Source organism: Phyllostomus hastatus, unplaced genomic scaffold (genome assembly GCF_019186645.2).
Source record: "Phyllostomus hastatus isolate PE091 unplaced genomic scaffold, TTU_PhHast_1.1 phas_scaffold_760, whole genome shotgun sequence".
Taxonomy (NCBI): Eukaryota; Metazoa; Chordata; class Mammalia; order Chiroptera; family Phyllostomidae; genus Phyllostomus; species Phyllostomus hastatus.
The window spans coordinates 1202117-1225890 of NW_025334040.1; the positions used below are offsets into that span (position 1 = coordinate 1202117).

Genomic DNA, 23774 nt, shown 5'->3' on the forward strand with positions numbered 1-23774 from the left:
TTCCTGGGTGACACATAGCCTTTTGTTCTAAAGAGGTGACTCTGGGTGGGCTCCTGGGTGTGGACAGCTCACTCACAGGCAGAGGAACAGTTCCAAGCATGGAATTTTCAGAACTGCCCCGCAGTGTTAAGGAGGGAGAAGGGCTCAGGTGGAGTCAGCAAATTCATTTAATCCACAACAGGGACCCTGGGAGCCTCTGAGTTAAAGACAGGAAGTGGTATGAGACCTGGTCATGTCCTGCATGTGACTGTCACCTGCAGAGTGGGCAGTCCTGTGGGGAGAAGCCCTCTCTGTGAACCCGACACCGTCTCCAGGCAGTCGTGTGGGAGCTGAGTTGTGTGGTGGGACCTCCACCTGCTGTCACAGGGGATATGCTGGTTGTAAACAAAGTGGCCCCACATTTGGTGACCAGAGTGTCAGAAGTGAAGTGTCCTGACTGCAAAAGAAGACACAACAGGATGAAAGAAATGAATTTTTACTTAAAACTATTGTTCTTGTTCAAATTTACTCCAACACTGTGGGGACAGTCAGTTGGGCTTTGTCACCCCTTCAGCTTGAGTGACCCGGAGACGCCCTGTGCTCTCACTCACGACTGTATGCTGCTCCACCCCCTTCCATGGACATTTCTGACTGCAGAGGAGCCCACCTTGCAGAGGCCTCTACAGAAGCTTCAGTGAGGCTCAGAGCAATAACCTCTGGGCCCAGGGGTTTCTGTCTCACTTCCTCGGCATCTGAGCCACTGTGAGTAACTGCTGCTGCTCCCACTGCCATGAGCTGTAGCACAGTAATAGTCGGCCTCGTCCTCAGGCTGCAGCCCAGAGATGGTCAGGAGCCCTGCATTGGCCGAGCCATCTTTGGACCCAGAGAAGCGGCTGGGGACCCTGGAGCCCTGGTGCTTCTCTGAGTCTGATTTATACCACAGGAGATACCGGGGAGGGCTCCTTGGATTCTGCTGAAACCAGATTATGTAGCTGTCACCAACACTGATGTCACTGCTGAGGGTGCAGGTGAGTCTGGCTGTGGCTCCCAGAGAAGCAGAGAGGGAGGGCGGCTCAGTCATCACAGGCCGGGAGAGGGAACCTGCACACAAAGAAACTTGTCAGTGATGGGGCAGAACCAGGGGAATTTTCTCAGGAGATGGAGTAGGAAGAGAGTAAACTTGGGAACTGAGCCCTGGACCCCGAGACCCGTCCATACCTGTGCAGTGAGAGAGGAGCACGAGGAGGAGAGGGGTCCAGGCCATGGTGCACACAGGCCCTGAGCCCACAGTGGGGCTGGGCTGCCCAGGCCTCCTTTTCTCCTCACCCTCTGCCAGGGGAGGGACCGCCCAGGCAAATGAGTGTTCACCCAGGGACTGCCCAGCCCCTCCCTGAGCCCTGGTTCTGGAATTCAGCTCACACTCACACGGAGGAAGATGGAGGCTGACTCACCCCTTGGAAAACACCTGAGGGGAATAACCCCTTGAGACATCACAGAGGCCCCTTCTCAGGGGATATTATCAAGCCCCAGAGGACACAGCTGCTGAGTCCCTGTCAGTGTGCACTGGTTCCAACCACCAGACCCAGGCTCCTATTAGTGAATGGTCCCTACTGAGCAGCTTAGTAGGCACCACAAGGCAGTCCTTCAGTGCCCCCTGCTGGTGGCAGTAGAAACACCTTCCAACATGACCCAAAACTCAAGCTGGTTTCTGCAGCTGGGCAGGTCTCTGACTCTCTTCACACCTCCAGGGTCTGGTTCCCAGATACTGTGACTCTGAGACACTGTACCGGTTACTGGTGCATCTCACTCCCAGGAATCCACAACTGTAGGAGGTGCAAATTTGTCTGTAAATGACAAATTAATTTATTTTCACAGCCAGTGATGATACTGCAAATGTAAATGCACAGCGACCTTTACATCCAATGTCACACTTGAGGGCACCACCCATCTGGTTTGAAGGCTTATACAGGCTGCACAGAGCATTTGCCAGGAACACACTCAGGAGCAGGGGCAGAGGAGGTCTTTTCAGCAAAGATGTCAAGTCGTGTGATGCACACAGTTTTCACAGATGTAATTTGATTGATAGGTAAAGAAAATGGCTCTTGAAGGGCTCACATTTAACAGTGGAAAGTGCACCATCCTAATTCATTTTAGGAATTAATCTTTAGTCTTCTTTGTTTTCTCTCATTTTTTATTCTTACTGTTTTGCATACCTGTGTATTCAGTTTCTTGTTAGGATTCTCTCTTAGGCGATGTCACATTTGTTTTTATTTTAAACAAAACTGCCTTAACTTTCTTATTCATTGTCTCACTTCAATAGCAAGATACCATTCAGGTGAGATGCGTTCGCACCTGTGCTGACTGTCTGGTCGGTTGGAGGCAGAGACCAGCACTTCCCTCTGTGCCTGCATCCACCTCTGCTTTACCTGTGCCCACAGTCCCATGGTCCCCACATGTCCAGACTCACAGGGACTCATATTCAGTGACCCTGACCAAGATCACCTGTTCACCTGGGGTGCTGTGCTCTCAAGGCACTCCAGGGATCTTTCTCTCTCACCTCAGACAGGTCACCCCCTGCTCAAAACCCTCAGGGTCTCCCCACTGCTGTTTGCACAGAACCCCAACTCCTGAGCTCCCCTCAGGGGGCTTCCTGTTGGCCTGCCCTCTCCACCCACCACACAGCCCTCCATGTGCTCTCGGACCTCCGAGTCCCCACCTCCCTGTTACTTCAGATCCCAGACTCTCCTCCCATCATGGTGTTCAAGGTGACTGTTACTCTGATCTTTGGAAGGAAATAGGATTGAACTTGAATTCATGGTGACAACTCACATTTGGCCAAATCTCAGTGGCTCTCAGTAGAAGTAGGGCACACACACGTCATCATGGACAGAATAAGAGAATTAACATGACAATGCTGAAGTCACACAAACTATAGAGACGAGTTCAAAGAACCACCTGCATCGATTACACCACCTCAACCCCCATGCATGGGACTCCTCCTGTCTAATCTCCTATCCTCCGTATCTACTGACTTTTAACACAAACTCACAGGCCCTGGCTGGTGTGGCTCAGTCGACTGAGTGCCAGCCTGCAAACAAAAGGGTCCCTGGTTGAATTTCCAGTCAAGGCACATGCCTGCTTTGCAGGCCAGGTCTCTGGTAGGGGGCGCTCAGGAGACAACTACACATTCATGTTTCTTTTTCTTGCTCCCCCCCCTTCCCCTGTCTAAAAATAAATACATAAAATCTTAAAAAAAAAAAAACACAACAGAAACACACAACATGCCCCTTCTTCAGCACATATTCTAGCATAAATAGGCATCTACGTCCCCAAACATTGGTGCAGGACAGGAAGGGGCACCACCTCATGTAACACGAATGTACGTGGGTAGAAATCTCCAGAATGGTCAGCTGACTGACTGCTGTGCTGAGTGAGAGAGGGAAGAGGAACAGGCTTCCTGTGTCTGGAGTCATGAGGTTCAGGGGTGACATGTCTGAGCAGAGGAAAGTCCAGACCAGCACACACGGCCTCGGACCATCATTTATCGGCTCCCTTCACCCACGTCACAGGGCAGAATCCTGTCTGTTCACACAGACACTTCAAACCCATGGATCTTCATTTATGAGTTTGTGCACTCGAGTGCTTTGTGGGACTTTGAGTAAAGAAAATTGATATTATGTTTTATTGATCAGATGGTAGATTTTGAGTTGTGAGTTAGTCTCAGGTGACAACTGATGACCTTACAGACTGTTATTTAAGTGGAATGTGAGCAGACACTCAAACAACCACCTTGCCCTGGGCAGGTATTTGCTCATGGGGGTCGTGCTGTCCTCTGTCCTCAGTGTCTGCTCCTCACCCACCTGCTGCTCCTGTCTGTGCTCCAGGACCCACACACACCTGACCCCAAGGACATGAGAGCCTGTTATGTGTTCAGTCATCTTTGTGTCTCAGGCTTGAAATGCACTCCCTAAGGGATCAAATGAAAACTTATGAAATGTGTTATCTGCAATGTGTAAAACATCAATATATTAACTGCATACGTATTTTGGCAAAAAATTATACTTCACTTATAGATTTCTGTTTTGTTTTTGTTTGTTTCATTTAGTTTTTATTATATGAGTTTCCATTAACATTTATTCCTCTTTTAACCTCCTCACCTCAGGAATCACCACATCGTTGTCCATGCCCATGAGTCCTTTCCTTTGGCTAAATCGCCTCTCTCCCTGGCCTCACCCTCCCTCCACTAGCTGTCCTCCTCCTGTCCTTCACCCTGACTGAGAAGATGTTCCAGATGACTGTGTCCCAGGCTCTGAACTCAGGTTACACACAGGAGTGTGTAACTCCTGTGTCTGACAGACGGGAACTCAGAAGCACAGAGAGATGGCACATTAGTCCTTGTCCAGCTGACAGGCATGAACAGCACTCAAAGGGAAAGGCTACCTAACAGCTGAGAACACACTCATTTAACCCCGTGGGTCCCACCCTGGGGTCATTGGGCCCCCTCAGGGCATATCTGGAAATCTTCAGGTGGTTTCTTGAGTCATAACCTAACAAGAGGGTGTCACTGTCATCTATGAGCAGAGTCCAAAGGACACATCTGAGTGTCACACATGCACAGAGCAGACCCCCCACAACCACTGACCTGCCTCCATTTCACAAATGCACAGGCTCTCACACCCTGCTCTGAACTAGCTCACCCTCAGGAATCCATTGTACAGAAAATAGACAACCAACCCCCTTGACAGTGGGGAAGGTGGAAAGAAAATAGAGGGATGCACACGGGCTGTGAACCAAAGTTTCGCAGGTTGGATTCCCAGTCAGGGTACATGCCTGGGTTGCAGGCCACGGCCCCCAACAACCGCACATTGATGTTTCTCTCTCCCTCTCTCTTTCTCCCTCCCTTCCCTCTCTAAAAATAAATAAATAAAATCTTAAAAAAAAAGAAAAAAGAAAATAGAGGGATGCAGAAACCTCCAATCTCAACATGAACTTTCCAGCAGGAGACAGAAGAGACCACCTTCCTTGGTGGGCTGAGTGCAGACCCAGAAGGGGAAGCTCTGGGAGTTTTGGTCTCACGTCCTCCTGAGTCTGCAACACTGTGTGATTATACCTAATAGTGCTACCACCATGAGACTGACAGTAGTAGTCGGCCTCATCCTCAGGCTGCAGCCCTGAGATGGTCAGGGAGGCAGCATTGGAGGAGATGTCTATGGAGCCAGAGAACCGATCCGGAACCCCAGAGGGTCTTTTCTTATTATCATAGATCACAGGTGTGGGGCCCCTGCCTGGGCGCTGTTGGTACCAAGTTACATAGTACCTCTCAATGTCGCCATTGCTGCGGGCGCAAAAGATGGTGGCCTTCTGTCCCAGAGACCCAGACACAGAGCCAGGCTGAGTCAGTACCTCTGCCCAAGACACTGCAAGGAGGAGAAAACAGCAATCAGTGAGGACAGGACAGACCTTGTTCCCAGGGAGGGAGGAGTGTCATCGACCCAGGGGACAAGGTGGTGCCCTCCCAGAATCCCCCTCAGGCCCCACCTGTGCAGTGAGCCAGGACAGTGAGGAAAAGTGCAGCCCAGTCCATGGTGGAGACACCCCCAGACTCTGTTTCCTGAGCCCCATAGCCAGGCCTGAGTCTTCAGACTTATATGTCAGCCTGAGGCTTAGAGTAGGACATGGTTATGCAAATCTTCCCTTTTATTGGCTGTCCAAGCCCCTCCTTTAACATAAGCTTGGGCTTCCACTGAGACAAAGGATCACAGGAGTGGGAGGGCTACACCCCAAAGATGCCACAGGAAACAGGCAAGAGTCAGGGAAAGGACTGTCAGCTGAGGAATGTGGGGCACGGCCGCCCTCTTGTGGAAACAGAAGACATGATGCCCTCACAATAGTGCTGGTGCTCAGGGCTCCTGCCCTGCTGGTGACCCTGGCCCTGCACCTCTCTAGTCCCAGCCTTTTCAGCTTAGCTCCATTCACTTAGAAGTGTGCCTGTTAGCTGCCTTCATGTCCTTCTGTGGACTAAACAGTCATTTATTGATATTGCAATTCATATTGTTCAATTGTACAAATAGTTTATTGATTTGTTCACCTATTGAAGGACATCGCAGTTGCTTTGTAAGTTTGAGCAGACATGAATAAATAAGCTGTAACTTTATGTGCACATGCTCATTTTAACACAAGTGACTGATTTATATAAAGACCTAGGAGTCTGGTTTCTGTGTTGCATCACACGAGAGTGTGTTTAACTTTGTGAGAAAATGCCAAAGTGTCTTCAAAGTGCCCATGGTTGGGGTGTCCCAGCAGCACCAATGAGAGTCCCTGCCGCCTCACAGCCTGGGAGCCTCTGCTGTCATCAGTGTGTGAGTGTTGGCCGTGCTGATGGGAACCTGGTGGTCCCACATTGTTACACATGTAATTTCCCACTAACACCTATGTTCACCATCTTTTCAAGTCATTCTCCCAGTTGTACACATTCCTTAGTCATAAGACTGTTCAGAACTGCTCATTGGTGTGAGGTTGGGGGAATGAGGTAGCATTCCCCAGTAGGTGGGAATTCAAGGGCTTCACAAAGGTCTTAAATCAGGTGAAAAATATTCTGTGTGGTTTCTAAGCTCAGAGAATGAGTGAAACCCAGGCTGGTACAATGGAATATACAGGTTGCTATGCACGTGTTAGCTGGATATGAATAAAGGAAGGAAGGAAGCAAAGGGAATTTATTAAGCATGATCAACTGGGGAGCATACGCCTGCTTGCTTAGCCAGGAAGCTACAGCTTCACTGGGGAAGCATCCTTAGGAGATGACAGCATTGTCCCTTCAAGGGGATCAACACCTTTCCCTGCCCATGCAGGGAGCAGCCCAGCCTCCAGGGCCAGGTGTCCGGGAGACCAGGGGAGGGTAAGCACGGGTGCACAAGAAGTGCAAAGGTGCAGGAGGAGGTGCTTCTATGAAGCCTGTGCATTCGGAGCCATGATTGCCTAGAAGTTTGGCCCAGTGCAAAGTTGTGAAAGTTTAGGAAGTTGATTGGTTATTTTGAACAAGTATTAGACCTTTATAAGCCCGAGGTAACACAATGCCAGGGACTCTCTCTATTTCTCTCTCTCTCTCTCCCTCTCTCTCTCTCTCTCTGTCCCACCCAGGAACACAGTCACTGCAGGTCTTCATGTAAGTAACCATTGCTGCTTCCACTGTCATGATATACAGCACAGTAATAGTCAGGCTCGTCCTCAGGCTGCAGCCCAGAGATGAGCAGGAGCCGTGCATTGGCCGAGGCATCTTTGGATCCAGTGAAGAGGCTGGGGACCCCGGAGCCCTGGTGCTTGTCTGAGTCTGATTTATACCACAGGAGATACCAGGGAGGGCTCCCTGGCTTCTGCTGGAACCAACTTATGTAGTAGCTGCCAACACTGTAGTCACTGCTCAGGGTGCAGGTGAGTCTGGCTATGGCTCCAGGAGATGCAGAGAGGGAGGGCAGTTGAGTCAGCACAGGCTGGGAGAGGGGACCTTCAAACACAGACACTTGTCAGTGATTGGGGAGAATCAGGGAAGCTTCTCAGGAGATGGAGCAGAAGGAGAATAAACTTTGGAACTGAGCCCTGATCCCTGAGGTCTGTCCCTACCTGTGCAGTGAGAGAGGAGCAAGAAGAGGAGAGGAGTCGAGGCCATTGTGCACACAGCCCCTGAGCCCACAGTGGGGCTGGGCTGCCCAGGCCTCCTTTTCTCCCCTTCCTCTGCCAGCGGTGGGGCCGTCCATGCAAATGTGTGTCCTTCCACAGGCTGTCCAGCCCCTCCCTGAGCCCTGGTGCTGGAGCTCACCTCATCCCACACTGACAGGGATGGAGTTTGGCCTCATCCCTTAGGAGAGCCCTACAAGAAAGCACCTCTTGAATCAACACAGAGGTCCCTTCTCAGGGGATATCATCAGGTCACAGAAGACACAGCTGCTGATTCCCGTTCAGTGTGCCCAGGGCCCAGCAACCAGGCCCAGGCTCCTATCAGTGAATGGTCCCTAATAAGCAACTTGGTAGGCAACCCAGGATCGCCACACAGTGTCTCCTGCTGGTGGCAGTGGTAACACCTCCCCATGTCACCCAAGGCCCTGAGAGACCAGCTGGTGTTTACAGCTCAGCAGGTGACAGTCTCTACTCACTCACCCATGTGAAGGTTCTCACAACTGTGATTCTGATACAAAGTTATGTCAGAGGTCCCCAGGGGTCTCCTTCTGTGGGAGGGGCAAACATGGTCGTAAGGGACAAAGGGATTTGTTTCACATTCACTGAAGATGCTGCAAAAATAAATGCAAATAAGATTCATGTCCAATGTCACACATGAGGGGAACATTCATCTGTGAATGTTGTTCACCCTTTGAAGGGTTAGAGTTGGCTTTACAGAGAAATTCCCAGGAACAGACTCAGAGATACATGCAGAGGAGGCCGACTCAGCAAACATTTCAAGTCACGTGATGCATGTCAGGCTTCATACATCTGATTTGATTAAATGATTGCTAAGAAGAATGGCTTTTGAAGCATTCACATTTAACAGTGGAAAGTGTAGCATGTTACTTCATTTTCAGAATTAACTTTTATTCATAATTTACTCTTATATTACATTCTCAGTGTTCTCCATTCTTGTATCATGCTTTTCTTCTTAGGATTTTGTCTTAGGTGACCTCACATTAGTTAATAATTTTAACAAAACTTTCTACCTTAATTTTCTTTCTCATTGTCTCACTTTAGTAACAAGATACCAGTCAGGTGTCATGTGTTCACACCTGTGCTGACTGTCTGGGCAGTTGGAGGCAGAGACCATCACATCCCTCTGTGCCCAGGTCCACCTCTGCTACACCTGTGCCCACGGTCCCATGGTCCCCACATGTCTAGACTCACAAGGACTCCTAGTCAATGACTCTGACCAGGATCTCTTGCTCGCTTTGGACACTGTGTCCTCGAGGCACTCAAGGGTCTTCCTCATGCATCTCAGACAGGTCACCCCCTGCTCACAATCCTCACTGACTCCTCACTGCTGTTTGCACAGAACCCCAACTCCTCAGCTGTCCTCAGGGGGCTTTGAGGGTGGCCCCATCTCCTCCACACCCACCACGCAGCCCCTCCACATGCTCTCGGACCTCCAGCTTCCCCCCACCCTTTCCTGTTACTTCGATTCCTGAGGCCTGTCCCTTCATGGTGCTCAAGGTGACCCCTCCTCTGTCCTTTGAGAGAAAATAGGATTAAACTTGAATCATGGTCATAGCACATCTTTCAGCCATTCTGAGAGGCTCTCAATACAGGATGACATATCATCACAGACAGCACCAGAGAATTAATATGACAATGTTGAAGTCACACTAACTATGGAGAAGAGTTCAAAGAACCAACTGAACCCTTTATGCTAACTCAACCCCATGCATGGGACTCCTCCTGTTTAACCCTCTACTCCCCGTACCTCTCACTCTGCTCCCTCACTGACCATGAGAACACACCCACTCACCACGTCCCTCCTTGGCACGTATTGTACCATAAACATCACTTATGTCCCCAAATATTGCACAGCACAACAGAAGGTTCCAACCACCATCACATAAATGTCCTGTGTTGTCATCTACAGAATGGTCAGCTGACTGACTGCTGTGCTGAGTAACAGAGGGAAGGAGGAACAGGGCCTCCTGTGTCTGGAGTCATGAGGTTCAAGGGTGACACGTGTGAGCTGAAGGAGCCCAGACCAGCACACACAGCCTCGGACCATCATTTATCGGCTCCCTTCACCCACATCTCAGGGTAAAATCCTGAATGGTTCACACACAGATTTCAAGCATCCGGTTCTTCCTTCAGGAGTTTTGCCACCAATGTCGCTAGTGAGACTTTGGGTCAGAAGGGGAATATTATGTTTCAATTATCACATGGTGGACTTTGAGCTGTGCGTTAGTCCCAATTGACCACTGATGACTCTACAGACTGTTATTTAAGGGAAATGTGAGCAGACACTCAAACAACCACCTTGCCCTGGGCAGGTATTTGCTCATGGGAGTCATCTTGTCTTCTGTCCTCAGTGTCTGCTCCTCACCCACCTGCTGGTCCTGTCTGTGCTCCTGGACCCACACACACCTGACCCCAAGGACAGGAGACCCTATCTTGTGTTTGTTCATCTCTGTGTCTCAGGCTTGAAAACACTGCCTAAGAGAATAAATGAAGGTAGGCATTATATATTGTATGTGCATGTGAAAATTTTCAACATATTAACAGCACACAGATTTTGGACTAAATTCGTACTGCACTCTGGTTGAGAGGAGACTGGGTCACAGGCTCTGACCCCGTGTGAGTCTGGGTGACTGTTTTGTCTAACAGATGCAACCTCAGAAACACAGACAGATGAGACATCTAGTCTCCATCCAGCTGACTGGCATGAACGGGACTCAAGGCCAAAGCTGCCTAACAGCTGAGGACATATCCTTTTAATCCCATGGGCTTCAAGCTGGGGTGATGGGGCCCCCTCAGGGCATATTTGGAAATGTCTGCATGTGGTTTCCTGGGTCTTGACTTACAGAAGAGTCTGCTACTGTCATGTATGTGCAGAGTGAAAAGGCTACATCTAACTGTCCCACATGCACAGAACTGACCCCCTCCAAGCAATGGCTCCATCCTCATTGTCAGAAATGCAAAACCTCTCTTGCCTTGTTCTGAACTCACTCACCTTCCTGAACACATTGCAAAGAAATAGGCACTCAAACATTCAAACATGAGGAAAATTTGGAAAGAAAATGAAGGGGCTTAGAAACCTACAATCTTAATGACACTTTCCTGCAAGAGACAGAAAAGAGTGCCCCTCCTTGGTGCGGAACCCTGAGGGCAGACCCAAGACAGGGGCGCTTGGGGAGTTTTGGTCTCACTTCCCCCAGAGTCTGGAGCACTGTGTGATTGTAGCTACTATCATAAGACTGACAGTAGTAGTCAGCCTCGTCCTCAGGCTGCAGCCCCGAGATGGTCAGGGAGGCCTTGGCTCCTGAACGGGAGCCAGAGAACCGAGCCGGGATCCCTGAGGGTCGACTGTTGCTACCATAGATGAGAAGTTTGGGGGCAGCTCCAGAGACCTGCTGGTACCACTTTGCACCACCGTATCCAACATTGTTGCTGCTTCCAGTGCAGGTGAGGGTGACAGTCTGACCCAGAGACCCCGACACTGAGGCTTCCTGGGTCAGCCCAGACTGGGCCCAGGTCCCTGGGATACAGGAAAGAAAGACAGAGACAGTGAGTAGGGTCTAACGACACAGTCTGGACCCCAGGGGAACAGGCCCAGCCTGTGTGTCCTCCTGGGGCCGCATTCCCACCCTGAGGGTCCAGGCACCTGTGTAGTGAGTGAGGAGCGTGAGGAGGAGAGGAGTCCAGTCCATGGTAGGGACAATGCTGAGGCTCCACCTTCTGAGTTCCTCCACTTACAGGGGGCACCTCTGATCTATTTTATCTTTCCCTGTGCCCCAGAGGAACAGGTTTCTTGATGCAAATAAGTCCCTCCAACTGCAGGTCTCAGCCCCTTCTTCTACTCTTGTGTCTACTGCTTCTCCTGGGGGTGGTGCTGTGAAGGGTGGGGCCTAGACTGACAGGGTCTGGGACTCCCCACGGTTCACAGGCAACACCTGGAGGAGGCACCCAGAATACAAACAGATGGCTGGGTTTCCAGCTGAGGGCACACCCAGCACACCCTCTCCAGAGCTGTCTTGCAGCGCCCCCTGCTGTCCCAGGCAGGGATTCCTCCATGGGAGAGAGGAGAAGCCAGGAGCCCACACAGAAGAATCAGCCTTCCTCACTCACACCTTGTCCTCCAGAAGGAAAACAAATTAACACCTCATCTTTTTCCCTGCCTTACCTCATAGTTCAAGGAGGAACCTTTCAGACAGCAACTCTGTGTAGAGAATTGTGGGATAGGCTTTTGGAACGTTCCCTGACAGAGAATGTGTCCCGCATCCTGCATTGGAAAAGGACATTGGACAGAGCCAGGCTGTGACCAGACTAAAGGGGGTTCCTTTGCCTGCACATCAAAGCCGAAGCAAACGCCAATAGGAGTTTGCAGCAAAGAGAGCCAAGGTTCATTTAAGGAAATGGCCTCGAGCCTGGAGACACAGGAGAGCCAGTGGTCTCCAACCTGGTCTCTGACGGCCCACAGGGTCCCAATCACACACGGGGAAAGTGTCCACTGTGCTGACTAATGGGGTTGGGGCCATGGGCTCCTCTGATTGGCTGGGGCCAGGGCAGGGGCAGTAGATCATTGCTCTGATGTCAGCCCTGGTAAGTTCTGTCTACTTTCCTGAGGGTGTGGGCTGTAGGGTCATGGAGCTTTCAAGAGCCTGGGTTATAACTGCAACTGCCAGGATGGACCTCCGTCCCTGGGCTATGCATTTGTCTTCATTAACCCTTCATGGGAACGGGGTTTCATGGACACGGAACACCAGAAAGCATTCACGAAGATGGGCCCTTGCTGACATGACCAGCTCACCCTCTCTAATGAGTGCTTCTCCTGAGGTTCCGAAGGGGCCTTCAGCGCCCTCCCTAGTGAAGCTGAGAACTGCAGCCCTGAGGTTGCTTGGTGGAGAAAGTCTCAACCACCAACCAGAGAGGCAAAGGGTACGAATCAGAGAGGGAATCAGGATCCTTGTGGAAGGGAGGAGGGAGAAGGAGGGCAACAGGCAAAAATGACTATGAACCACTCAGGTTCACTTCAAAACTGAGCAAAAAGTACGAAGTTCCCGTATGCCCCTGCCCCCACATTTACACAGCCTCCCCCACCATCAACACTGCCCACCCGAGAGGGACATTTGTTATAAACCACAAACCTACACTGACACTCTGTTATCAGCCAAAAACCCTATTTTACGTTTGGGTTCACCCCTGCGGTACATTCTATGGGTTTGGACAAATGTAAAAGGCATGAATCCACCATTACAGTGTCGCACAAAACAGTCTCGCTGCCCTAAACACCCCTGTGCCCCACAGCTCTGTCCCTCCCTGTGTCTCTCCCCTGACTTCTGGGAACCACTGGTCTTTCTACTGCCTCCTCAGTTTGCCCTTTTCCAGATCGTCATAGAGGTGGAATCATGCAACATGTAGCCTTTTCACATTGGCTCCTTTCACTTAGTAACATTCATGTAAGATTCCTCCATGTCATGCATTCCTCCTATTCATGCATTTTCCTTCTTCTCAAGGCTGAATTGTATTCCACTCACTGTACCTACAATGGTTTGTGTATCATCTACTGAAGAGCACCACAGCTGCCTTCAGGTGTTGGCATTTATGAACAGCTGCTATGCCATCCCTGTGTAGGTTTCTGATGGACATCAATTTGAACTCATTTGAGTGCTGGGTTCTACGGCAAGATTATTTTTAACTTTATTAGAAACGACCAAACTTTTTCAGAAATAGCTGTACTATTTTACTTTCCCACCAGCAATGAAACAGAGTGTCTTTTGCTCTGCATGCTTGCCAGCATTTGGTGTTGTCAGTGTTTTGATTTTTCCCAATCTAATAGGTGTTTAGTGGTATCTCATTGTTGCTTTAATTTGTGATCTTTAATGACACATCGTGTTGACATCTTTGCATATGCCCATTTGCATCTGTATGTCTTCTTTGGTGAAATGGCTGCTCAAATCTCTTTGACATGTTTAATAGGTTTTTCTTATTTTTGATTTTTAAGAGAGTTTTGTATAATTTTGTTAACAGCCTGTTTTAGATTTGTCTTTTGCAAATGTTTCCTCTTATTCTGTGGGAGAAACAAGTTGAATTGTGCCAGTCTTCTCATTCTTTTGACAGTGCCTGAGTCACCACAGAAGTCTTAAATTTAATATGGCCCAGCTGATCAATTTTTTCATGGATTGTGACTTTGGTGTTGTAATGAAAATGTCATCACCATACACAAGGACATCCCCTTTTTTCCCTGTTTTCTCTCCTGCATTTTATCATTTTGCATTTTACACTCAGGCCTATACATTTTGAGTTAATTTTTGTAAATGTTGTTAGGTGTATCTCCAGATTTTTGTTTTGTTTTCCATATGGAATCCACTTTTTCACCACCATTTGCTGATAGACTACCCTTCCTCCACTGCACTGCCTTCGCTCCATTGCCAAATGCCAGTGAACTGTACTTGTGTGGGTCTGTTTCTTGGCTCTCTGTTCTGTTCCATTGGTCTGCCTGTCTGTTCTTTTGCTAATGCCGCTCTGTCTTGCTCACTGTATCTTTACAGTTGGTATTGAAATTAGGTAGTGTCAGTCCTCAGAGCTTCTTCTTCTCTCTCAATGTTGCCTTGGCTATTCTGGATCTTTTCCTCATCCATATAAACTGTTAGAATGACATTGTTGGTATTTACAAAATAACTCTCTGAGGTTTCCACTGGGATTGCATGGAATCTGTAGATCGACTTGCAGAGAACTGACATCTGGACAATATTGAGTCTTCCTGTCCGTGAGCACGGGATCTCTCTCCACTTATTTGATTCTTCTTTGATTTCTTTTCTCAGAGGTTTGTAGTTTTCCTTCCATGGGTGTTGTACATATAGTGTTACATTTATATTTCATTTAAGTATTTCATTTAAGGGCAATGATGTAAATGATATTGTGCTTTTCATTTCACACTCACTACTTCGTTGCTGATATGTAAGAAAGTGGTCAACACTTGTATATTACTGCTGTGTCCTACTACTTTCTTATAATTTCTTATTAATTCCTGGAGGGGTTTTTGTTGTTGTTGTCATCGATTCTTTCAGATTTCTTTGTAGACAACCGTGTCATTCATAGAAGAAGGTAAGTGTATATCTTTCTTCTCAATCTATATAACCTTCATTTCTTTTCCTTGTCTCATTGGCGAAAACTTGTATGACAATGTTTAGGGTAGTGGTGAGAGGGGACATCCTTGCCTTGTTTCTGATCTTAGCAAAAGAGTTTATTCGCATATATTAGCATGACATTAGCTATAGTTTGTTTGTAGATGTATTTCCCTCTATGTTGAGTTTGTGTGAGTTTTTACCATGAATGGATGCTGAATTCTGTCCAATGCTTTCTCTGCATCAATCCATATGGTTATGTATTTGATCTTCTTCATCCTGTTGATGTGATAAATTACATTAATTGATTTTTGAATATGGAACATACCTGGAATAAGTGCCACTTGCTCATGGTGTATAATTTTTTACCCATTTTTGTATTCCATTGGCCAACATTGTATTGAGGATTTTTACATCTCTTCCCATGAGTGATATTGATCTGTTATAATTATTTTCTGTAATGTTTTTAACCAGTTTTGATATTAGGTTGATGCTGTTCTCATAAAATGAGTTAGGAAGTATTCCATATGCTGCTATTTTCTGGAAGAGCCTGTGGAGGATTGGTATAGTTTTCTTCTTAAGTGTTTGGTGGAATTTACCAGTGAACCCACTTGAGCTTGGTTTTGTTCCATTTTGGAAGGTTACCAGTTATTGATTCAATTTTTTAATTGGTCTACACTTGTTCAGATTGTTTGTTCCTTCTTGAATGAGCTTTGAGTGGACTGTGTCTTTCAAAGACTGATTTATACTATTCCTGTGTTATCATTTTAATGTTCATGGGATCACTACTCTTTCTTTCTTCTGTAATATTAGTAATTTTTATCTTCTCTCTTTTTCCTTAGTTAGCATAGCTAGGGATTTACCCATTACCTTTTCAAAGAACCAGCTTTTGATTTTGTGGATTTTCTCTCCTAATTCACTGTTTCCAATTTCACTGATTTATGTCTTAATTTTTATCATTTATTTTCTTCTGCTATTCTTTATTTAAAGTGTACTTCTCTTCCTAGTTTTCAAAAGTAGAAGTTTATACTATCACTTGTAGGTCTTTCTTTTATCCAATATATGCACTCAGTGTTTTTCTCTAAGGACCCATTTGCCACATCTCACAATTGTTGATGTTTTATTTTCATTTAGTTCAATTTTTTCAAAATTCTCTTGATATTTCCTCTTTGGCACATGTGTTGTTCAGAATTGTATTATTGAATCTGTAAATGTTTGGGAGATTTTCCAGCTGCTTGTTACTGATTTCTAGTTTAACTCTCTTTTGATCAGAGACAGATACTGTACAAAGTCTCAAGGACAATCATCAGCCCCCTGTTTCTCCTTGGCATTGTAACTGTTTTTCCCTAAATATTTTGCCACTCTGTTGTTAGAGGACCATTTCCCTTGAGGGCCATCCTTGTAGAAGGCCGTCCACAAAAGTGTGGAGTTTCCCTTATGAGTTGCCGCCTCACCCTCAGGAGTTTTTAACCCTGGGATTTGTCCACCTCCAGCAATTCATCAGCACAGTTTAGGTTTTTGGATTGAGCGCTGGTCGCCATGGAGGTTTCTGCTCCAACAGCTTGTGATTGTCTGTATTCACCTGCCTGTCTCCGCAGTTTTGGGGTCAGTGACCTCACCTCTCTGAAGGATATCAGAAGAGTTATTGATTCTCCTGTTTGTCAGATTCTCACCTGTTGGGATGGAGCGACTACTTTCCAGTTTCTATCCTGTTGGATCAGAAACTGGAAGTCTTTTAAGTAACCTTTTTAGAAGACTATTAAGGAAGAACTTACATACACACAAATGAACAATATATATTCCAAAGCTAATTAAGTGTTAATACCACCCACATAAACGTGGGAAAACCCTTAAGAAGCCTCACACCTGTAGTTGCAGAGAATTCAAAGTCCCTCAAAGGAAGAACCTCTCTCCTTATTAAGCTACCAGACCTTCCTGCTCTGCCACTACTGCCTCTCCCCACACACAGAGATCAGGGTCTGGAACAGAGTGGACCCTAAAGACGTGGGTTGTAGGGGATACAATGACTTTCCTGCGTCTCACAGAAGGCAGGGCCTGTGGGTCCGCATCTGTATTTGCTTTAGTTAAATTTCCCCAGGAGCCCATAGGTCACATGAGAACCTCATCAATGTCTGCACAAATGTCCACTCTGTTCCTCTCTGCATTCAGAGAGCTCCCGCTCTGACTCTAAACTGTCTGTGTGGTTGGCAAGTTCCTCCTCCAGGCTCTCTGCATAATGCAGCCAGGGCTGACCCAGGCTAAACAGGAGAGTCCAGTGGCCTTTAGGGGTCGTGAAGAGAGGACAGCACTGCCCATCCTTGTCACTCCCATGTGACCAGGTACGCACTCAATGACCTGTTTTCCTCGTCCCAGGTGCTCTACCCACCAGGCTGATGCATTAAATACCATATATTCATGCTGCAGATAACACCACTGACAGCAGAGAAATTCAGAAGCATGTCCGCTATGCATATCTAGGGCTTCAAATGTCCAGATTTTCAACCCAGACTTTCTCAGATGAAAAGCAAGTTCTCTTTCCATTTCCTCCATTGTGTGAGTCTTGAAAATGGACAGAAGGGGAGGACCAGGAGTTAGAAAAGAAATAGGAAGATAATATTCTGAAGTCTCTGGTCCTAACATAACAGAGTTCATGGTAACAACGATCTCAGCAGCAAGAATTAGCACCACTAATTTAATATGGATTTAATAATAATTTCATATGATCCTCTCACAACCCTATGAAGTAGATAACATTCTGCTCTCTCACAGGTGAGAACTCAAAGATTAAGTTCTTCAAGCTGGGAAGTGAACTTCTAGCAGTGGGGGGGTGGGCTCTGTGGGGACAGCATCTCTGCTGCCCTGGACGTAGCTGTGCACAAGGCTCTCTGTCCCAGAACTGAGAAATGTTCATGAGGCTCTGTGTGTGCAGCTGTGAGAGCCCACCCAGTGCAGGGCAAGGTGGAAGAACCTCCCAGGCTTCCTTTGTGAGCAGAGCAGAGCAGTAAGGAGGTTCTTGTCTCACTTCCCCATGGGTGGAAGTGGTGTGAAAGTATTTGGGTTGCCATGATCTCAGCACAATAATAGTCAGCCTCATCTTCAGACTGCAGCCCAGAGATGGTCAGGAGCCCTGCATTGGTTGAGGTGTCTTTGGGTCCAGAGAAGTAGCTGGGGACCCTAGTGCCCTGGTGTTTGCTTGAATCTGAGTAGTCATAAAGGAGATACCAAGAAGGGCTCCCTGGCTTCTGCTGCAACCATTTTATGTAGTAGCTGCCAACACTGAAGCAACTGCTGAGGGTGCAGGTGAGTCTGGCTGTGGCTCCAGGAGATGCAGAGAGGGAGGGCAGCTGAGTCAGCACAGGCTGGGTGAGGGAACCTGCAGCAGCACAAACACTTGTCAGTGATGGGCCAGAACAAGGGGAGCCTTCTCAGGAGATGGAACAGAAAGGGAATAAATTTGGGAACTGAGCCCTGGCCCCCAAGGCCTGTCCCTAACTCTGCAGTGAGAGAGAAGCACCAGGAGGAGAAGAGTCCAGGCCATGGTGCACACAGCCCCTGAGCCCACAGTGGGGCTGAGCTGCCCAGGCCTCCTTTTCTCCCCACGCTCTGCCAGGGGAGGGGCTGCCCATGCAAATGTGTGTCTACCCAGGGACTGCCCAGCCCCTCCCTGAACCCTGGTGCTGGAGCTCAGCTCATACCCAGACCAAGGAGGATGGTGCTTGGTGTCACCCCCTGGGAGAGCCGTCGGAGGAAGCACCTGCTGAGACCACACAAAGGTCCCTGCTCTGCAGACCCTGCCAGGCCTGAGAGGACACAGCTGCTGAGTCCCCATCAGTGGGCACAGGGCCCATCCTCCAGGCCCAACTCCCCAGGACTGAATGGTCCCTATGACCAGCTTGGTAGTTGCACCAGGGTAGTCCCACAGCGCCCCTTGAAGATGGCAGAGCACTCACCTCTTCACGGACCAAAACCCTGAGAGCCTAGCTGGTTTCTGCAGCTGGGCAGGTCACTGACTGTTCACACATCCAGGGTCTGGTTTCCTGATATTGTGACTCTGAGACACTGTACTGGTTACTGTGGCATCTCACTCCCAGGAATCCACAACTGTGGCAGGTACAAACATGACTTAGATAACAAATTTGGTCTCATCTCCAGTGAAGAAGATGAAAATGTAAATATACAGTGAGCTTCCTGGTCAAGGTCACAGAAAAGGGATCACTGATCTGGTGGAAGGACTTGTAAGAGTGTTCAGTGTCATTTCCAGGAATACCCTAGAAACATGTGCAAAGATGGACCATTCACCTAACATTTCTAGTCTTGTGATGCATGTAAAGTTTTCATAGATTTGATTTAACTTCTCAGAAAAAGTAGTAACTGTGGAAGTCTCCACAGCTACCAGTGGAGTGTGAAGCATGCCTACTCAGTGTAGGAACTGACTCTTATCTTAGTCCGTGGAGTTCTGAACATCTGTGTCATGTGATTCCTGTTAGGATTTTGTCTTGGCTGTTTTAAAATGTGTTCATATTACAAACAGAACTTTCTCAGCCTGTATTGTATTTTAGTAGCAAGAAAACATTCTGGTGTGATTCCTTCGCACCTGTACTGAGTGTCTTGGCAGATGGAGGCAGAGACCAGCACGTCCCTCTGTGCCCAGACCCACCTCTGCCGCACCGGTGTCCCCGGCCCCATGGTCCCCGCACGACTAGACTCACAGGGACTCCTACTCAGTGACTCTGACCAGAATCACTTGCTCACCTTGGGCGCTGTGTCCTCAAGGCACTTCAGGGGTGGTCTCATACAGATCAGTGACGTCACCTTCTGCTTAATACCCATAGGGGCTCCTCACTGCTGTTTGCACAGAACCCCAACTCCTGAGCTTTTCCAGGAGGTTCATGGGGGAGCCCCACTCGCTCCCCTGCACCACGCAGCACCTTCCTCTGGGTCAGACCTCCAGCTTCCCACACTTCCCTGCTACTTCAGATCCCCGAGTCCTGTCCCTTCATGGTGTCCCAGACAGCTCCTCCCCTGTCCCTTGCAAGGAAATAGGATTAAAGTTGAGTCAAGGTGACAAGTCACATTTTGGCAAATCTGAGTGGCTCTCAGTAGTAGAGCATGCACATGTCATTGCAGACAGAGTTAGAGAAATAATATGACAATGTGGAACCCACACAAGCTACAGAGAAGTGTTTAAGATCTGTGCACATCGACCTCACCCCCTCAGCCCCCATCCACAGGACCCCCCTTGTCCAGTCCTCTCTGTCGTTCACTCTGCTCCCTCTCTGACTGTAACACACACATCCACACAGCACCTCTCTTCACTGGGATGTACTTTCACATAAATACAATTTATGTCCCCAAACTCTTGCACAGGACAGCAACTACTGTCGAACTACTGTCACATAAATGTCTGTGTGTAGAAATCTCATGAATCATCAGCTAACTGATGTAGGACACTGTTCTGCATGGCGTGGGCCCAGCTCCCACTTGCACATGCACAGGACCCACGCCCACGGATAGGTTCTCCCGTGGGGAATCAGGCCTGCAATGTACTTAGGCCACTATGAGTCCTGCTTTTTACTAAAACTCCCTCACCCTGAACTGAAGACATTTACTGCAAAGCAACTTCCTAAGATCCATGCTAAACCTTCCAAGGACCAGTGTAATGGTCCAACTACTTTAGTCTTTTCATTTGCAAATATTCCTCTTCTGTGATGTGATTAGCAGCATTGGCATCTTTGTTTTCTGTAAAAGTAACCACCTAAAGCCAGCCTGTGCATAGTAAATGAAGACCTTCTTGTAACGTGCCCAGTAAGGCAATAAAAGCTCATTGGAGCAAGGGCAGAGGCTTTTGATCCCCTTGACAGAAAACCCATGCTGTCCCTTTTCCTCCACTGGATTCAGTAATCTGTGTGAATATCTCATTTCATCCATAATGATGAGGACCCCATGACCCGGGGTCCGCATTAAACTGACGGCTGTGCTGAGTGAGAGAGGGAAGGGGGAACAGGGCCTCTTGTGTTTGGAGTCATGAGGTTCAGGGCTGACACGTCTGAGCAGAAGGAAGTCCAGACCAGCACACACGGCCTCAGACTGCAACGGCATTCGTGCTGCCTGTCACTACCAAATCCAATAAGCAATGACAGTGATTGAATCTTTTATAGGCGCTTTATTCAGATGTCCAGTGATCCGAGAAGAAGGAGGGTTCATACCCTAACAAACCATCTTCCCCTTTCTTTCCCGGCCAGGTCTTTTATAAGGGGGGTTGGGGAAGTCAGTGAGAGCGAGAGAGAGTCCTTGAAGTTCCTAGCTGCATATCCTGGCAATTAGCTGTCTCCAGGTGGGAGGAGGTAGTCGCCTGCTTCTTCCCCATACAGATGTCTCCCAGTGGCAATCTCTAGCCAGCACCCCAGGAGGTCAGCCGCTTTTTTCTCAGGCTCCAGATGGGCCTTATCTGTAGTTTCTGAAACAAAGAGCTTAACATATGCATTACTTGCTAGATTTATGGCTATTTACCTTAAGCTAAAACTTTCTCAGTCTTAAGCCCCCTATCATTCCCCACCGTTACTATTAAACTATCTCATTTCTATGAGATCAGCTTCCTATGGAAGTATTCACTTTGTTGTTGTGCCAGCTTCTGGGCACTGGATTGTTCAGCGGAGGCTTCAGGAACACACCTAACTGCAGACCTACATCGGGAGGCACACTGCATGCAACAACAAGCTGTGATACTGAAGAAAATAGCAAGGGTAAAAATAATAAAAGCTTCTCGAAGACCAGATATGCTGGGCAGCCAGGAGGTCAGGTTAGACCAATCGGTGCCAAAGAATCCTTCTCCCTGTTTTATATTGGACACCACATCATTTACTTGCTTTACTTTATATTCTATAAGCTGTGAACTATCAGTTAGGTTAAAACAGCGGAGTCCCTTAAATTCTTCACATCCATGATTATGTCTTAAAAGAAGGTAGTCTATAGCTGCACGATTTTCTAGTACTGCCTCTCTGACTTGTCCTAGTTCTTGACTAATGGCACTAATAGCTTGAGAGGTGGCATTAAGGCTTTCACCATACCACAGGCTAACCTGCTTATTTCTATATTTAAATAAGTTACCATAGTTGGCATTATGAATATAGTTAAAGACACATATTCAGCAGGGCTAAAGAGGTGCAAGTCACTGATGCAATCAGGTGTAAGGGAGACATCCCATCGAACCCGGGTTAAGTGGGGCTTCTGAGGCATAAACACCATCAGTCTTCCCAGAGAGCACGATTCCCCAGAGCTGTCTGCTGGAACGTAAGAATAAAGTGTCATTCCACATATCAGGAACCATCCTATTGGCAGCTTAACATGGGCATAAGCATAAGATACATCAGTGGTGGTGGTACAATTCATCTTCACACCCACTGAGAGCACAAGACAGTTTTTAGTGCAGTTGACAAAAATTACACATTCTCTAGCTGGGGCTACATTAGCGACCTCCAATGAAAACATTCCCCTGTCTTTTATATTTACCACTGGTCCCCAATTATAAATGTCAGAGTAGGCCATTTTCTTTTCAATACGCTCAAACACAGTATAGTTTCTAAAGCTTTTGAAAGGGGCACAGACGCCTATAAGACATGAAGTGAAAGTCTGTTCTACATAAGTTCCTCTTGCAAGACAAAAGTCAGAAATTCAGGACATTTTTCACCAAATATACCCAGATGTTTTCATCCCGTTTGAATGGAATAAGTTGTCCATATCAAGGGGTCAAACAGGAGGTAATGAAGAGAGCATAAGTCACTGTTTCCGAAAGACGACTTTAAGGTTTTCTTGAGGCTCAGCGATCCATTTTTCCTCTGGTGCTTTCTTTATTTTGGTGTGATGAATCCAGGGTTTTATTCCTGCCAGCTTCACTGCAGTTGGGGTGGTGAGGAGTATATCCCAAGGTCCAGTCCACTTTTCTTCTAGCTGATTTTCTGGGGATCCTGTCCTCCAGGTCTTGAGAAGCACCTTATCTCCTGATTTGAATGAATGATTTGCCGTGGACCTATGGGAGAGAAGTCCCTAATACAGGCAAAGTCATTAGTTACAGCTAGGGTTGGGACATCCAGCTGCTGTCACAGGGAATTGCTGGTTGTAAACAAAATCCCCCAACATTTGGTGACGAGAGTGTCAAGAGTGAAGAGTCCTGACTGTAAAATAAGACACAACAGGATGAATGAACCGAATTTTTACTTAAAACTATTATTCTTGTTAAAATTTACTCCAAACTCTCTGGGGACAATCAGACGGGCTTTGTCACCCCTTCAGCGAGAGTGACCCAGGGACACCCTGTGCCCTCACTCATGACTGTGTGCTGCTCCGCCCCCTTCCATGGACATTTCTGACTGCAGAGGAGCCCACTTTGCAGAGGCCTCCACAGAAGCTGCAGTGAGACTCAGAGCATAACCTCTGGGCCCAGGGGTTTCTGTCTCACTTCCTCGGCATCTGAGCCACTGTGAGTCACTGTAGCTGCTCCCACTGCCATGAAATGTAAGACAGTAATAGTCGGCCTCGTCCTCAGGCTGCAGCCCAGAGATGGTCAGGAGCCCTGCATTGGCTGAGGAGTCCTTGGATCCAGAAAAGCGACTGGAGACCCCGGAGCCCTGGTGCTTGCTTGAGTCTGTGTGGTAGTACAGCAGATACCGGGGAGGACCTCCTGGCTTCTGCTGGTACCAGAATATAGCATAGCTGCCAACACTGAAGCCACTGCTGAGGGTGCAGGTGAGTCTGGCTGTGGCTCCAGGAGATGCAGAGAGGGAGGGCGGCTGAGTCAGCACAGGCTGAGAGAGGGAACCTGCAAACACAAACACTTGTAAGGGATGGGGCAGAAACAGGGGAATTTTCTCAGGAGATGGAACACAAAGGGAATAAACTTGGCAACCGAGCCCTGGTCCCTGAGTCCAAACCCTACCTGTGCAGTGAGAGAGGAGCACGAGGAGCAGAGGGGTCCAGGCCATGGTGCACACAGCCCCTGAA

General features: G+C 48.0%; 5 gene segments (V, D, J or C); all 5 read right to left on the reverse strand.

Moving 5' to 3' along the window:
* Window positions 1-631: 631 nt before the first annotated feature.
* LOC123811014 lies at window positions 632-1253 on the reverse strand. The segment is given in 2 exon segments: window positions 632-1080; window positions 1198-1253. Coding segments are annotated over 2 exon segments (456 nt in total).
* A 173-nt stretch (window positions 1254-1426) lies between these two features.
* On the reverse strand, window positions 1427-5602 carry LOC123810901. The segment is given in 3 exon segments: window positions 1427-1444; window positions 5056-5396; window positions 5518-5602. Coding segments are annotated over 3 exon segments (405 nt in total).
* A 1522-nt stretch (window positions 5603-7124) lies between these two features.
* LOC123810902 lies at window positions 7125-7642 on the reverse strand. The segment is given in 2 exon segments: window positions 7125-7480; window positions 7597-7642. Coding segments are annotated over 2 exon segments (402 nt in total).
* A 3098-nt stretch (window positions 7643-10740) lies between these two features.
* Window positions 10741-11455, reverse strand: LOC123810904. The segment is given in 3 exon segments: window positions 10741-10770; window positions 10860-11188; window positions 11315-11455. Coding segments are annotated over 3 exon segments (405 nt in total).
* Window positions 11456-23095: 11640 nt separating this feature from the next.
* Window positions 23096-23765, reverse strand: LOC123810905. The segment is given in 2 exon segments: window positions 23096-23592; window positions 23710-23765. Coding segments are annotated over 2 exon segments (543 nt in total).
* Between the last annotated feature and the right edge of the window lie 9 nt (window positions 23766-23774).